At 48.9% G+C, this 17,599-nt stretch overlaps 1 protein-coding gene across 1 annotated transcript in view; it reads right to left on the minus strand.

Annotated features, from left to right (window-relative positions):
- Positions 1–17,599, minus strand: part of lrba (LPS responsive beige-like anchor protein) — a 981,767-nt gene that overhangs the window by 849,695 nt on the left and 114,473 nt on the right. Inside the window, 3 exon segments of the mRNA XM_038791976.1 lie at positions 8,105–8,206; positions 8,209–8,272; positions 17,305–17,457. Coding sequence (XP_038647904.1) covers positions 8,105–8,206; positions 8,209–8,272; positions 17,305–17,457 — 319 coding nt within the window.

Genomic DNA, 17,599 nt, shown 5'->3' on the forward strand with positions numbered 1-17,599 from the left:
TATGTCAATGAAGCCTTCCTTCAACGAAATAAACATCAGATAGCTTCAAACTCCCTCAATAGATCAAGTAGGTAAGTGCTGAATTTGCTGATCTGATTCAGCTAACAGCAAGGGCAAAATAGGACATTAACCAGCCTAACTAAGGGTAGGGGTGAAAAAAACTCACCATACATAATGTGAATCCAATAACCCTAATTGAAAGTTAATACACGTGAAGACACTATTGAGCCCAGTTCTGAAATTTCAAAAAATGAAACATGTCGCTGCCCACTGAAAGTCTAGCTTCACAGATGGAGGATGGCTATATATATTGCGGACAGCAGCTATTAAACTCCAATAGTAATAAAGAAACAGCTTCATTCCCAATGACAAAAAAATCTAACCACCATCACACCCGTTTTCCCTTTATATACTTACGTCTGGGCGGCATGGTGGCACAGTGGTTATCACTGTCGCCTCACAGCGCCAGGGACCCGGGTTCAATTCCAGCCATTGGTTACTGTATGTATGGAGTTTGCATGTTCTCCCCACAATTGGCCATGATATAATTACCCATTGGGGTCTAATGATGTGCCGGTTAGATGGGGTTACGGGGATAGGGCAGTGGAGTAGGCCTAGGTAGAGGTACTCAGAAGGTTGGTGCAGGCTCGATGGGCTGAATGGCCTCCTTCTGCACTGTGGGGATTCTATGACCACAAAATTACCAAATTAGACAAATTGAGAAATAGCCCAATGATGCGATTAATCAAATAACCTACTATTACAAATCTAAATACTCTTGACTGCTAACTATTTCCGACCCTAACAGCTGCTGCCCATTCTATCAAAGATTATGTGGAACCTCAAAGGTTACATTTCTGGATTATTACCTGAGCAACATGCAAAAGAGAACTGGGTTCCAGTTTCTGGGACACTGGCATCAGTATTGGAGAAAGTGGGGGCTGTACTATTGGGGTAATACCATCCAAACTATGCTGGGACCAGAGTTCTTTTAAACCACATAACTAGGAAAGCAGAGAGGGCTTTAAACTAAATAGTGAAGGCAAGGGATCAAATTATAAATATGTGGTATGTCAAAGAGTAGAAACGAGGAAGAGAGCAAAATAGTAATATTCAGAACTGGACATTACTGTAGTTGAACGCTTCCGGTGGCGGTTATGAGGGAGTGAGTCGGACATTTGGACCTCCCCGTCCCCGACGTTTTTGTGCTTTTGCGCACTGGATCTGAAGGCACAGACACTCAGACACAGATTCCAGACGTAGGTGTATGGAACTAGGAAGCAGAAAGAATTGTAAAACGTTGAAGTGGACAAGCAAGGGCAGTGTGGAGGCTGCTGCTGAAGACAATATGGCCGCTGTCCAGCCCCGGTGCAGACAGCCCAGCCAACAACGGAGCATCTGTTGAAGGTCATCCAAGAGGGCTTTACCGCGCTGAAACGGGACAGTTTAGACCCGATTCAGAAATCAATCGAGCGCCTGGAGCACATGCTGGATACCCAGAATTGGACAATCCAGAAGCTGGCCAAGGCACTGGAGGAGCAGGAGTATCACCAAACGGTGGTAGAGGTGGAGATGGGGAGGCTAAAGACCCAACAAAAAAGGCTTCTGGAGAAAGTAGAGGACCTAGAAAGTTGGTCCCGTCGGCAGAATTTAAGAATTGTTGGTCTCCCGGAGGAGGCTGAGGGAGTGGATGCTCTGTTCCAGAAGCTGGTGGGGAATGATGTCTTCCCTCGTCTGTTGGAGGTGGACAGGGCGCACACCCCCAGCGATGGTGGTCAGGTTCCACATGTTCCTGGACAAGGAGCGGGTGCTACAGTGGGCCAAGCGCACACGGAGCTTCAATTTGAACAATAATGTCCTGCGCATTCACCAGGACCTGAGCGTGGAGGTGGCCAGAAGGAGGGCAGGCTCCAGGCAAGTCAAAGAGATTTTGTTCAAGAAGCAGACTGCTGTACCTGGCACGTCTTAGTCTCGCACGAGGGACAGCACCATTATTCTGAGGAGCCCGAGGACGCGATGGACTTTGCCAAGAGAGAAGGGCTGGTGCCGAACTGGCGACTTTTAGGCTTAAGTTAAAAAGTTATTGAGTGATGTTTAAATGTTTTTCTTGTTTTTTTTTCTCTTCTGCATTCGAGTTTTTGTTGGAGAAGGGGGAAGATAAGGTATTTGGTTCTGGGGGCTTTTTGTGTTCTGATGGGGGTGGTTGGAAGTGCCTATTACTTACTTTGTATTACTTGAATTGCACTATTGTCAGGGTCTTCTTTGTTCCTTGTTTTTTGTTTTCCAGAGCAATTGCTCGAGCATGGTTGGTTTAGGGAAGTGGTGTCGATGGGCGGGGTGAGATGGGACAGAGGGAACAATAGGTGGGAGACACGTTGGTGCCGGAGTTGAGATCCACCAGGCTAGCAGGGTGAGCTGGTCTATGGAAGCCAGGTGGGGGGGTGTGCATATAGCTTGTTTATGGCAGGGGTTAGATTACAGGGTGGTGTTGCTGGGGGGGGGGGGGGGGGGGGGGGGGGGGGGGGGGGGGGGGGGGGGGGGGGGAGAAGGAAGGAGTAGTGGATCTGCTGACGAGGGAGGGACTTGGGTATTGTAACATGGAGGAGGTCGGAGGTGGGGGCTGCCAGGAGGCAGGCCAGGGGAGGCACGACACAGGGGCTGGGGGCGGGCCCAAGAAAGCAGATGGCTGATTGGTGAAGGGGGGGGCACGGTGCCCCCTAACCAAGCTGATCACCTGGAACATTAGAGGGTTAAACGGGCTGGTACAGAGGGCACGTGTGTTCGCGCATCTGAGGGTGCTGAAGGCGGACGTAATTATGCTAAAGGAGACTCATCCGAAAATAGCTGGCCAGGTCAGGTTAAGGAAGGGCTGGATTATCCACGTCTTCCACTCGGGGTGGGACACTATGACCAGAGGGGGCGCGATTTTGGTTAACAAACGGGTGCAATTTGAGGTGGGTAGCGCAATTTCAGATGGGGGAGATTTGTCATGGTGAGTGGCAAGCTCGAGTGGGTGAGAGTAGTTTTGGTCAATGTATATGCCCCAAATTGGGATGATGTGGATTTTATTAAGAGACTGCTGGGGAAGATACCTGACCTGGACTCGCACAAGCTGATTATGGGAGGTGATTTTGACACAGTCCTTGATCCCGGCCTGGACCGGTCGTGTTCAAAAACGGGTAGGGTGCAGACAATGGCAAAGGAACTGAGGGGGTTCATGGAGCAAATTTGGGGAGGGGGGGGTTGACCCATGGAGGGGTTAGTCTGCCGACAGGGAAGGAGTTTTCGTTCTATTCACATGCTCATAAGGTGTATTCCCGAATTGATTTTTTTCATCATGAGCAGGAATTTGCTGGCAGGGGTGACGGACGTAGAATATTCGGCGATCACTATTTCGGATCATGCTCCACATTGGGTTATCTGTAGGTCTGTAAGGAAAGCTTTCACCGCCCACAATGGAGGTTAGACTGTTGGCGTACAAGGCGGTGTGTGAGAGGGTGAGGAAATGTATGCAAAATTACCTGCAGGTTAATGACACAGGGAAGTCTCAGCTGTGGTGCTCTGGGAAGCGCTGAAGGCAGTGCTGAGAGGGGAGCTGATTTCGATTCGAGTACATAGGGACAGTACTGACAGGGCAGAAACGGACCGACTGGTCAAGGAGATCTTACAGATAGACAGGAGGTATGCGGGGACCCCGAGGGCAGAGCTATTAAAAGAACAGCGGAGGCTACAGGCTGGGTGCTGTCCACAGGTGTTTAGGGACCTCCATAGTAAGCTTTATACCTCGGAACCCACCGTCGGGCCAGAGGGGATGAGGCGTATTTTGGACGGACTGACCTTTCCAAAAGCGGGTAGGTAGACGGGCTGGGGGCCCCGATTAGGGCCGAAGAAATATTGGTGGCTGTGAGGGCCATGCAAACGGGTAAAGCCCCGGGGCCAGATGGGTATCCGGTGGAGTTCTATAAAAGGTTCTCAGAGATAGTGGGGCTAGTGCTGGTTAGGGTTTTTAATGAGGCAAGATACAGAGGGGTTTTACCCCCAACCATGTCACAGGTCACCATCTCCCTGATACTGAAACGGGACAAAGACCCGGAGGCACGTGGGTCCTACGTGGGAGTGGTGTAGCTCTTAAGGGAGGTGGTGTAGCTCTGTTATTTAAGGATGACATCAGGGCAATAGTAAGGGATGACATCGGTGCTATGGAGGATAAGGTTGAATCCATTTGAATGGAAATCAGGAACAGTAAGGCGAAAAAGTCACTGATAGGAGTCGTCTATAGGCCACCAAATAGTAACATTAAGGTGGGGCAGGCAATAAACAAAGAAATAACTGATGCATGTAGAAATGCTACAGCAGTTATCATGGGGGATTTTAATCTACAGGTCGATTGGTTTAACCAGGTCGGTCAAGGCAGCCTTGAGGAGTTTATAGAATGCATCCGCGATAGTTTCCTAGAACAGTATGTAATGGAACCTACGAGGGAACAGGCAGTCCTAGATCTGGTCCTGTGTACTGAGACAGGATTGATTAATGATCTCATAGTTGGGGATCCTCTCGGAAGGAGCAATCACAATATGGTGGAATTTAAAATACAGATGGAGGGTGAGAAGGTAAAATCAAACACTAGTGTTTTGTGCTTAAACAAAGGAGATTACAATAGGGTGAGAGAAGAGCTAGCTACGGTAGACTGGGAGCAAAGACTTTATGATGAAACAGTTGAGGAACAGTGGTAAACCTTCCAAGCGATTTTTCACAATGCTCAGCAAAGGTTTATACCAACAAAAAGGACAGTAGAAAGAGGGAAAATCGACCGTGGATATCTGAGGAAATAAAGGAGAGTATCAAATTGAAGGAAAAAGCATACAAAGTGGCTAAGATTAGTGGGAGACTAGAGGACTGGGAAATCTTTAGGGGCAGCAGAAAGCTACTAAAAAAGCTATAAAGAAGAGTAAGGCAGATCACGAGAGTAAACTTGCTCAGAATATAAAAACAGATAGTAAAAGTTTCTACAAATATATAAAACAAAAAAAGTGGCTAAGGTAAATATTTGTCCTTTAGAGGATGAGAAGGGAGATTTAATAATGGGAGATGAGGAAATGGCTGAGGAACTGAACAAGTTTTCTGAGTCGGTCTTCACAGTGGAAGACACAAATAACATGCCAGTGACTAATAGAAATGAGGCTATGACATGTGAGGACCTTGAGATGATTGCTATCACTAAGGAAGTAGTGATGGGCAAGCTAATGGGGCTAATGGTAGACAAGTCTCCTGGCCCTGATGGAATGCATGAAGAGATGGTTAGGGAAATTGCAAATACACTAGTGATAATTTACCAGAAATCACTAGACTCTGGGGTGGTCCCGGCGGATTGGAAATTGGCAAACGTGACACCACTGTTTAAAAAAGGAGGTAGGCAGAAAGTGGGTAATTATAGGCCAGTGAACTTCCCTTCGGTCATAGGGAAGATGCTGCAATGTATCATCAAGGAAGAAATAGCGAGGTATCTGGACGGAAATTGTCCCATTGGGCAGACGCAGCATGGGTTCATAGGTCGTGCCTAACTAATTCAGTGGAATTGTTTGAGGACATTACCAGTGCGGTAGATAATCGGGAGCCAATGGATGTAGTATATCTGGATTTCCAGAAAGCCTTTGACAAGGTGCCACACAAAAGGTTGCTGCATAAGATAAAGATGCATGGCATTAAGGGTAAAGTAGTAGCATGGATAGAGGATTGGTTAATTAATAGAAAGCAAAGTGTGGGGATTAATGGGTGTTTCTCTGGTTGGCAATCAGTAGCTAGTGGTGTCCCACAGGGATCAGTGTTGGGCCCACAATTGTTCACAATTTACATAGATGATTTGGAGTTGGGGACCAAGTGCAATGTGTCCAAGTTTGCAGACGACACTAAGATGAGTGGTAAGGCAAAAAGTGCAGAGGATACTGGAAGTCTGCAGAGGGATTTGGATAGGTTAAGTGAATAAGCTAGGGTCTGGCAGATGGAATACAATGTTGACAAATGTGAGGTTATCCATTTTGGTAGGAATAACAGCAAAAGGGATTATTATTTAAATGATAAAATATTAAAACATGCTGCTGTACAGAGACACCTGGGTGTGCTAGTGCATTAGCCGCAAAAAGTTGGTTTTACAGGTGCAACAGGTGATTAAGAAGGCAAATGGAATTTTGTCCTACATTGCTAGAGAGATGGAGTTTAAGATTAGGGAGGTTATGCTGCAATTGTATAAGGTGTTAGTGGGGCCACACCTGGAGTATTGTGTTCAGCTTTGGTCACCTTACCTGAGAAAGGACGTACTGGCGCTGGAGGGTGTGCAGAAGAGATTCACTCGGTTAATCCCAGAGCAGATGGGGTTGGATTACGAGGAGAGGTAAACTGGGTAATAATGGGGGGGGGGGGGAAACTTATCCCGGTTGGTGGAGCAAATGAGGGTCGCATTTCGGAGGTGGGATGCGCTCTCACTGTCACTCGTGGGGAAGAGTGCAGATAGTTGAAAATGACGATCCTCCCGAGATTCCCTGTTCGTATTCCAATGTGTTCTCATTTTCATTCCGCGGTCCTTTTAAGAGGGTCAATAAAATGCTATGGGATTTGTGTGGGTGGTGAAAATCCCAGCGGGTGAAGAGGGTGCTGCCAAATTTTAGTAATACTACTGGGCGGCCAACATAGCTATGACAAGGAAATGCAGGGTCGGTTTGGGGGCAGATGGAGACCACTTCGTGCAAAGGCACAGTTTGGCAGTCCTGGTTTTGGCGCCCCTGGACGTTCCCGTCGGCACAGTACTCCACCAGCCCTACAGTGGTGGCGACTTTGCAGAACTGGGGCCAATGGAGGAGGCACATGGGGGAAGTGAGAGCATCGGTTAGGTCCCCAATTTGCGATAATCACCAGTTTGCCCCGGGAATATGGACGGTGGGTTCGAAATGGCAGAGGGCTGGGATTGAGAGGATGGGGGATCTGTTCTTAGAAGGAAGGAGAAATATGGGCTGGAGAGAGTGAATGATTTCAGGTACTTGCAGGTGCAGGTCTTTTACACAGACAGACTCCATTATTCTTTGCACACTGTTCTGTACTGTTGCTGTTACTATGCCAATAAAATTGTTCATTTTTAAAAATTACTGTAGTTGAACGTCTAAGCAGAGTTTTACTAAGGTTAACAAACCTGCTTTTGTACTCGATTCTCGATTTATGAAGCCCAATGTTCCTGATGCATTGCATTGCATCCTAGCCTCTCAATATGCCCTGCTACTTTGAAAGATGCATGCCATGAACCCCCAGGACTTCCTGTCTCTGTACACTCTTTAACATTGTGTCATTTAGTCCATATTGCCTCAAAATGCACCATCACCTCACACTACTAAATTCCCATCTCCTCTTGTCTGCCCATTCTGCTTACCCCGTGTCCTGTTGGAGTCGATCTGCTAGCCTAAGTCCTGTTACAGTTGATACTTCCCACAATTTACCTATTAACAGTTGAGCCCAGTTTACAATGATCACTACATTTTTAATCCCTTTAATGTTTATGTTAAATTTAAAACCTTAGGTTTGTAAGCAGAAAAAAAAGAGTCCCGAACTAAGGTTTTTAATCAATCATTTTACATTAACTACTTGTAAAATGTTTCCTTAATGAAGCTGCTGCTTACGCAGTTCTGAAATGGCCTGTTTTGAGCACAGAAGTCAAGATATCCCTGCACTGTATATTAAATTTAAACATCAAATTCAGCTGGCCTCAATATCAAAAAAGGTAACCTTATGTGCTTCCTTCTTCAATAAACTTTAAATAAATTCCAACAAATTTACTTTTTGCAAAAGTATAGTTTTCATATACTGGAAACTTTTCTTAAACTATTCCTTGCCAGGGCCCCCAAACAAGATTTGTTTCTCTTTACAGTACACTGAATTACTGGTTGCACCAGTGCTGAATTGACTTCACAGATTAGCAAATTCAGTGGTGCTGAATCAGATAGGTTGCCTCAGATGTACTACTTATATCACTGTTCATGCATAACAACTAGAGGAGGCAGAACAAAATAAACGGCTACAATATAAACTTTTATCTGATTAATCATAGAAAGTCTTTGCTTACCTAGGCCTTTGGGAACAACTCCACTGCGATCTTGAGGATTCACTACCCAGTAATAGTATTTCAAAGTGTGCATTATCTGCAACACAGTACCAACTCTTCGACTGCATTATAAATAGTGGCTGTACTAATAAACTCGGTGGATAAGTAGGTGTAGAGCTGCAATTGAACCTATGTTGAAGTAAATAGGAAGGAAAACCGATGAGAAGTGTGATCATGACCAACAATAAGATTCTACAATCAAGAACTCAACTGTGAGTGCATTGTAAAATACTTTCAATTGGTGAGCTGAAACACCCATAAAGAACTCAAAGACATTTGCGCTTCCAGCAAGAATCACGGAGAGCGATGCCACGTAGATGTTTACTGCAGTGAATATTAGAAAGTGAATCGTCTGGGGCAGCACGGTGGTGCAGCGAGTAGCACTGCTGCCTCATGGCGCCGAGGTCCAAGGTTCAATCCCGGCTCTGGGTCACTGTCCGTGTGGGAGTTTGCACATTCTCCCCCGTGTTTGCGTGGGTTTCATCACCCCACAAACCCAAAGATGTGCAGGGTAGGTGGATTGGCCATGCTAAAATTGCCCCTTAATTGGAAAAAAATGAATTGGTACTCTCAATTTAGTTTTAAAAAGTGAATCGTCTGAAGATGCTGAGTTATGGTTGGCAGCTGAGACCATGAGCCTGTTTCAGGGGATGACCATTAACTGTATAGCAATAATGGGTCAATGCTTAAGAAAGCAAGAGTTCAAAAAATTGGAGCAGGAGTCGTTCATATTCTACCTTGAGCTGTTTCCCACCTTGAGCTATTCCACCATTCAATAAGATTATGACTAATTACTAATTTCAACTCCATTTCCCACTAGACTCCAATATTCCAAAATGCCCTTGGAATCAAATACACTACTTAACCTCAGTCTTGAATATACTCACATCCATCACCCTCCAGGATAGCGAATTCCAAACACACTCTCCCTATATGTCACAAAACAAAGGAGATTGTCATCGACTTCAGGAAGCTTAGTGGAGAACATGCCCCTGTCTACATCAATAGGATCGAAGTAGAAAGGGTTGAGACCTTCAAGTTTTTAGATGTCCAGGTCACCAACAACCTGTCCTGGTCCCCCCATGCCGACACTATAGTTAAGAAAGCCCACTAACGTCTGTGCTTTCTCAGAAGACTAAGGAAATTTGGCACGTCACCTATGACTCTCACCAACTTCTACTGATGCACCATAGAAAGCATCCTTTCTGGTTGTATCACAGCTTGGTATGGATCCTGCTCTGCCCAAGACCGCAGAAATTACAAAAGGTTGTGAATGTAGCCAATCCATCACACAACCAGCCTCCCATCCATCGACTCTGTCTACAATTCCCGCTGCCTCAAAGGCAGCCAGCATAATTAAGGACCCCACGCACGCCGGACATACTCTCTTCCACCTTCTTCTGTCAGGAAAAAGATACCAAAGTTTGAGGTCACGTACCAACCGACTCAAGAGCAGCTTCTTCCCTACTGCTATCAGACTTTTGAATGGACCTACCTCATATTAAGTTGATCTTTCTCTACACCTTGCAAAGCTGTAACATTATATTCTGCAGCCTCTCCTTCCTTCCTTATATACAGTATGCATTGTTTGTACAGCATGCAAGAACAATATTTTTCACTGTATACTATACATGTGACAATAATAAATTTTTAAAAATTTAAATTAACAACCCGAGACAAGAATTTATTTGCATTGCTGTCTCAAATGGCCAACCTATAATACCCATCCCTAGTCCTAGATGCTCCAACCTAGGAAAATAGCATCTTAGCATATAATCTGACAAGCATTAAGAATTTTGTTTCAATAAATTCACCTGTCATTCTTCTAAATCCAGGAGTATTGACCTATTCTTCTCATCATAGGACAACCCTCTTCCAAAGAATCTTAGTTGCACCCCTTCCTTAGGTATGGACATCAAAACTGATCACAGTACTCCTGCTGTGGTTTACACCAAAGTCCTACACATAATTACAGTAGAGTTCCTTTACTCCTGTAATTTAACTCCTTGCAATAAAGTCCAACATAACACTTGACTTCCTAATTGCTTACTCTACCTGTAAATTAACTTGGTGCACCATGTACGAGGACACTCAAATCCTCCAGAAAACCAACTAATAAGTTCCCTAAACGTAAAAAAAATGGTTTCCCTATTCGACCCACCAAAGTGCATAACCACACATTTCCATGTGCCATCTTCTTGCATACTTAATCTGTCGATACATGTTTACTGGCTGCGGTCTCACAGCTTACTTTCCTACTTAGTTTGCATTGCCAGCAAGCTTGGATACTTTAATATAGATTATAGACAGCTAAGGCTCAACTTGAATACATTTGCAACCTTCCAATCCACTGAGATCTTGCCAGAATCAAAGGAATTTTTCTTGAAGATCACAAACAATGTGCGAGATTTGCTGATCAACCTGCCACGTGTTTTTCTGCAGCGGAGGCGGCCCACCAGCAGGTGTTACTGACACCACCATTTTTCCCAGTGACTGCACCCCTTGTCGCCGGGAAACCCCTGCGCCGGCCTGAGACCCTAATATCCCACTGGTGTGAACAGCCGGCACTTTCCCAATGTATCCACCATCTCTGCAGCTCTTTTAGAACTCCAGACTTGAAGCTATGAGGTCCAGGAGATTTGGCGGCTTGTGGTCACAAATTTCTACAAGTAGTGGCATATTTCTCAACTCAGTTTTGGTACAATCCAATTTCTATCAATAACTTCACAGCAAACTCGAGATACGGTGAACGAAGAGGGTTAGTTTGTTCATGCAGTCAAAATGTGGGGAAATCGCTACGTAGCCCCCTGTGCATTCATAAAAAAAATGAGAAAGATTTACAGACTGAAGACCACAGAACAAAGAATAATTGTTTAACTTGGATCCAGAACCAAAGTCCATCGCCCTCCCTCCCTCAGAAGTCAGCAGACGGTAAACTGATGTTGGAGATGACTTCCACGATAAGATAGGTATGTAGAGAAGTATTCTTGCATGAAATGGTATAAGAGAGGATAGGGGTCATGCATTCAAACCCAAATAGAGATCCTTTTCAGTGCTGCTGCCTGGTCGATGGCAGATAGCAGACTGATTTACAGTATGACTGGTTGGCCCAGCTTTTTTTGGGAGAGTGAGTGGGCTTATCACATGACTCCCATTTCTCCATTGTAGCTTTGACAAGTGTGTATTTCACTTTGAGATTGTTCCTTTTCCAATCATTAAGTTGTTCAAAAGAAGTTTGTCGGGACTTCCGGTGGCGGCAATGCGGAGCTAAGCCGCACATTCGGCAGCTCCCGCTGAAAACGGACTTTGGGGCTCTTTTCAGGGCCCCCAACGGAGCTGTGTCGGCAAATCCCAATGTGGGAAGAGTACAGGAGTCGACCCCTACGGTCCTAACCAGGTGTGGGGTAAGGAGAAAAACGGAGAAAGCACCCCTGAAAAAGCAGGGGAAGGAAGACAAGATGGCGGCCGGCAGAGACCCGGAGGACTGGAGGCAGTGGGCTCAGGAGCAGCAGGCGACTCTGCTGCGCTGCTTCCAGGAGCTTAAGTTGGAGCTGCTGGAGTCGTTGAAGGTTACCACCAGGGAGCTGATGGAGACCCAGACAGCCCAGGGGGCTGCGATTCGGGAGCTGCAGAAGCAGGCCTCCGAAAGGGAGGATGAGGCCGTGGCCGTCGCGGGGAAGGTGGAGATGCACGAGGCGCTCCATAAAAGATGCAGGAGCGGTTCGAGGAGCTGGACAACCGGTCGAGGAGGAAGAATTTGCGGACCTGGGCCTCATGGAGGGGCTGGAGGGGTCGGACCTGCCGGCCTATGTGGTGGTTATGTTAAACTCGTTGATGGGGGCTGGGTCCTTCCAGGGGCCCCTGGAGTTAGAGGGGGCCCACAGAATTCTGGCTAGGAGACCGAAGCCGAACGAGCCGCCGCGGGCGGTGTTGGTGCGGTTTCATCGGTTCATGGATCGTGAGTGTGCGCTCCGGTGGGCCAAGAAGGAGCGGAGCAGCAAGTGGGAGAACACGGAGGTGCGGATCTTCCAGGACTGGAGTGCGGAGGTGGCGAGGCGGAAGGCCGGGTTTAACCGGACGAAGGCGGTGCTCCATAGACAGAGTGTGAAGTTTGGCATGTTGCAGCCGGCGCGTCTGTGGGTCACCTATAAGGTTCGGCACCATTATTTTGAGTCCCCGGAAGAGGAGTGGGCCTTTGTGCAGGCCGAGAAATTGGACTCAAACTGAGGGTCTAAGATGGGGGATGTTGTATAATACTGCATTTGTATTTGCTTGGTTTAATGTAAGATGTGGGTTGGTCTTAGGGTGGGTGGGGTGATGTCGATTTGTCTTTTCTGTATGGGTTTTTCTGTAGTGGTCTGGTGGACGGGTTCGGGCAGGGGGATAAACGGGGAGTTCGGGGAGCTGGTGGGGGGGGACTGACAATGGGAGTTGCCCTAGAGGAGGCGGGGCCGGGCAGGGCGAAAGCGCGGGCTTTCTGCGGGTTTCCCGCGCTGGGAGATGGAGGGGGCGGGGTTGGGCTGAGAATCGCAGGTCGTTGCTGGCTGTTTTCTTCTCCCGCGCAAGAGCGCCGGGGGGGGGGGGGGGGGGAGACGACGACACTCATTGACGGGCATGATGGAGGAGGGGTAGTCCCACGTGGGGAGTCGTCGGAGGTAGGGCAGGAGTCGCCGGGGTCAGCAGAAGTTAGCTGGCTCACGGAGTGCTATGGAGGGAGTGGGCGCGGCCTAGGAGGGGTCCTAGCCTTGGGGGGGGGGGGGGGGGGGGTGTGTACCGGTTGCTGCTGAAACGGTCAGGAAGGAGCTGGAGGACGCAGGGGTGCTGGAGGGAGGGAGTTGCCGCCGTGGGAAACTGGCAGAGCGGGGAACGCTGGCCGGTGGTGGGCAAGGGATGGGGTATGGCTAATCGGCAGGGGAGGGGGGCAGGGAGCCCTCTGATCCGGCTGATAACCTGGAATGAGGGGGGCTGAATGGGCCGGTCAAACGGGAATGGGTATTTGCGCACCTGAAGGCGGATGTGGCCATGCTCCAGGAGACACACCCGAGAGTGGTGGACCAGGTTCGGCTGAGGAAGGGATGGGTGGGCCAAGTATTTCACTCAGGGCTGGATGAGAAGAGTAGGGGGGTGGCGATCCTGGTGGGGAAGGAGGTGTCGTTTGAGGCGTTAAATGTAGTGGCTGACAGTGGCGGGAGATATGTGATGGCGAGTGGTAAGCTGCAGGGGGAGCGGGTGGTGTTGGTGAATGTTTACGCTCCAAATTGGGACGATGTGGGGTTTATGCGGCGTATGTTGGGCCGCATTCCGGACCTGGAGGTGGGGTCCCTGATCATTGGGGGGGGGGGGGGGGGGGGGGGGGGGGGGGGGGCTTCAACACGGTACTGGATCCCCCATTGGATCGATCCAAGTCCCAGAACGGGTAGGAGGCTGGCGGCGGCTAAGGTGTTGAGGGGATTTATGGACCAGATGAGGGGGGGTGGATCCCTGGAGGTTTGCGAGGCCAAGGGCCAGGGAGTACTCGTTTTTTCTCCCACGTACATAAGGCCTACTCGGGATTGATTTTTTGTCCTGAGCAGGGGGTTGGTTTTCGAGGGTGGAGGATGTGGAATACTCCGCCATTGCCATTTCAGATCATGCCCCGCACTGGGTGGACCTCGGGCTGGGGGAAGAGAGGGACCAACGTCCGCTCTGGGGCTTGGAGGTGGGGCTGCTGGCAGATGAGGAGGTGGCCGAGAGGGTTCGGGGGTGTATCGAGAGGTACCTTGAGGCCAATGACAACGGGGAGGTCCGAGTGGGGACAGTCTGGGAGGCATTGAAGGCGGTGGTGAGGGGGGAATTGATCTCCATCCGAACCCATAGGGAGAGGGGGGAGCAGAGGGAGAGGGAGAGACTGATAGGGGAGATGGTGCGGGTGGATAGGAGATATGCAGAGGCTCCAGAGGACGGATTGCTGGGGGAGAGGCGTAGCCTTCAGGCCAGATTCGACCTATTGACTACCAGAAAGGCGGAAGCTCAGTGGAGGAAAGCACAGGGGGCGGTGTATGAGTATGGGGAGAAGGCGAGCAGGATGCTGGCACACCAGCTCCGAAAGCGGGACGCGGCCAGGGAGATTGGGGGAGTGACGGATAAGGCTGGGAAGGTGGTGCGGAGGGGAGTAGATATTAATGGGGTCTTCAGAGACTTCTATGGGGAACTGTACCGGTCGGAACCCCCGGTGGAGGGGGGTGGAATGGGGCGCTTCTTGGACAAGCTGCGAGTCCAGAGGGTGGAAGAGGGGCAGGTGGAGGGACTGGGGGCCCCGATCAAGCTGGAGGAGGTGGTCAAAGGGATAGGGAGCATGCAGTCGGGGAAGGCGCCGGGGCCGGACGGGTTTCCGGCAGAATTTTATAAAAGGTATTTCGACCTGTTGGGCCCACTATTGGTCCGGACCTTTAACGAGGCAAGGGAGGGGGGGGTTTTGCCCCCAACTATGTCACGGGCGCTGATTTCCTTGATCCTGAAGCGGGACAAGGACCCTCTGCAGTGCGGGTCATATAGGCCGATTTCGCTGCTAAGCACCGACGCTAAGCTGCTGGCAAAGATCCTGGCCACTAGAATAGAGGATTGCGTGCCCGGGGTCATTCATGTGGACCAGACGGGGTTTGTGAAGGGAAGGCAGTTGAATACGAACGTGCGAAGGCTCCTCAATGTCATTATGATACCGGCCATGGAAGGGGAGGCGCAGATAGTGGCGGCATTGGATGCGGAGAAGGCCTTTGATAGGGTTCAGTGGGAGTATTTGTGGGAGGTGCTGGAGAGGTTTGGGTTTGGGGAGGGGTTTATCCGGTGGGTGAGGCTGCTCTACGAGGCCCCGATGGCGAGTGTAGCCACAAATAGGAGGAGGTCGGAGTACTTCCAGCTGTACCGGGGGACGAGACAGGGGTGCCCCCTGTCCCCCTTGCTCTTCGCGTTGGCGATTGAGCCCCTGGCCATGGCATTGAGGGAGTCAGGGAACTGGAGGGGCCTGGTGCGGGGTGGGGAGGAGCATCGAGTGTCGCTGTATGCGGACGACCTGTTGCTGTATGTGGCGGACCCGGTGGGGGGGGATGCCGGAGGTGATGAGGATTCTTAGTGAATTCTCTGGGTTCTCTGGGTACAAGTTGAACCTGGGCAAGAGCGAGTTGTTTGTGGTGCATCCAGGGGATCAAGAGGAGGGGATTGGTAGGCTCCCACTGAAACAGGCAGGGAAGAGCTTCAGGTACCTTGGGGTCCAGGTGGCTGGGAGCTGGGGGGCCCCTGCACAAGCTCAACCTCACAAGGTTGGTGGAGTAGATGGAGGAGGAGTTTAAGAGGTGGGATATGTTACCGCTGTCACTGGTGGGGAGGGTGCAGTCCGTTAAGATGACGGTGCTCCCGAGGTTTTTGTTCCTGTTCCAGTGCCTCCCCATCCTTATCCCGAAGGTCTTTTTTAGGAGGGTCAACAGGAGTATCACGGGATTTGTGTGGGCGCATGGGACTCCGAGGGTGAGAAGAGTGTTCCTGGAATGGGGCAGGGATAGGGGGGGCTGGCATTGCCCAACCTCTGTGGGTACTAATGGGCTGCCAACGCAGCGATGGTGCGTAAGTGGGTAATGGACGAGGAAGGGGCAGCATGGAAGAGGATGGAGGCGGCGTCATGTGTGGGCACGAGTCTGGAGGCGCTGGTAATGGCGCCGTTGCCACTCCCTCCAATGAGGTATACCATGAGCCCGGTGGTGGCGAATACCCTCAACATTTGGGGGCAATGGAGACGGCATAGGGGAGAAGTGGGGGGCTCGATGGAGGCCCCGATACGGGGGAACCATCGGTTTTGTCCCAGGGAGCATTGATGGCGGATTTCTGGGCTGGCACAGGGCAGGGGTTAGGAGGTTGAGGGACCTGTTTATGGAGGGGAGGTTCGTGAGCTTGGGGGAGTTAAAGGGGAAGTTTGGGCTCCCCCGGGGAACACATTTAGGTACATGCAGGTGAGGGCGTTTGCCAGGCAGTAGGTGGAGGGGTTCCCCTTGCTGCCCCACGAGGGGGTGCGGAATCGGTTGCTCTCGGGGGTGTGGGTTGGAGGAGGGAGGATTTCGGACATATACCGGGTGATGCAGGAGGTAGACGAGGCCTCGGTGGAGGAACTGAAGGTTAAATGGGAAGAGGAGCTGGGTGAGGAGATTGAGGAGGGGACGTGGGTGGATGCCCTGGAGAGAGTGAATTCCTCCTCTTCCTGGGCGAGGCTTAGCCTCATACAGTGCAGGTGCTGCATAGGGCCCACATGACTGGGGACGAGGATGAGTAGGTTATTTACCTATAAAATTATTATTTTTTTTTAAAAAGAAGTTTGTCAGACGCTTTGTCCCAGCAAGCTAGTAGACTCAGGTTGGCCAGTCCTGGCTTATGAAATATAGGTGGTGTTTCTATAATTCCCTTTGTATTTGGTCTCTGAGGCTCACTGGAATCATTAATATCTCTTCAGAGATAGCAAGGTGCAAAATTTCTTCAATAAAGCCAGATTAGCTCCTCTTCTTCAATGGTCACTGCCAGACATGGCATGTAATTTTCAACGGTCCCGTTTTAAAATATATATACTGAGCCGTATATATATTATAGATACAGCAGTGGAGGGTAGGTCAGTAAATATATTCAAGGCTGAGTTACATTGATTTTTGATTGGCAAAGGTGTCAAGGGTTATGGGAGCAGGCAGGAAAATGGAGTTCAGGACATAAGCAAGCTCGAGGGGTAGCTGACACCTATTTCTTACATTCTTATGTATGGGATGTTTTTATGTATGGCAAACATAAATATATACATTTTAAAAGTTTTCATAAAGCAATATACTCAAAGATTAACATGCATAATTAAGTTTAACGTGTCTTTGGTTGAAATGTCAAATGACTCCAGTTCAATTCAATAAAGAGAAAGGTTATTTCACCTGCGTCAAAACTGTATCAAAGAAAATGCAGCCATTTTAATGCAACTTTTACTTGAGTTGTAGGCATAGTGAAGTTAAATTGGAAGAGCTATTTGTTCTTAGCATTTTGAGGTTAATGGTGTAAATTGTACTCAACTACACTTAGTTATAAATCTTGGAGCGGTATATTGGTGATATTTTAAAATTTAAATATATCTACATTTTAAAAACGGAAGAGAAAAAAATGCTCACCTTGGCTGGGGCATGGATCCATATAGCAGGATTCAAAAGAATGTGATCACATAACTGTTTGAGCAGAGGGCCACCATTCTGCAAGTTACTCAAATACTTGGCAAAAGCCAAGCACAGTTCCAATACAGCTCTGGTGATATGAACTTTGGAAGACTACAAGAAAAACATGAATTTCAGGTATTGACCATGTCTCAGTTTTTAAACAATTTAAACATATGTATACATTTCCACATACAATAGATTGTTTCATTCTTACATCCAATTCATTAACAAAAACAGCAAGTGAGGGTTCACC

The sequence above is a fragment of the Scyliorhinus canicula genome, chromosome 3 (genome assembly GCF_902713615.1).
Source record: "Scyliorhinus canicula chromosome 3, sScyCan1.1, whole genome shotgun sequence".
NCBI classification, from domain to species: Eukaryota; Metazoa; Chordata; class Chondrichthyes; order Carcharhiniformes; family Scyliorhinidae; genus Scyliorhinus; species Scyliorhinus canicula.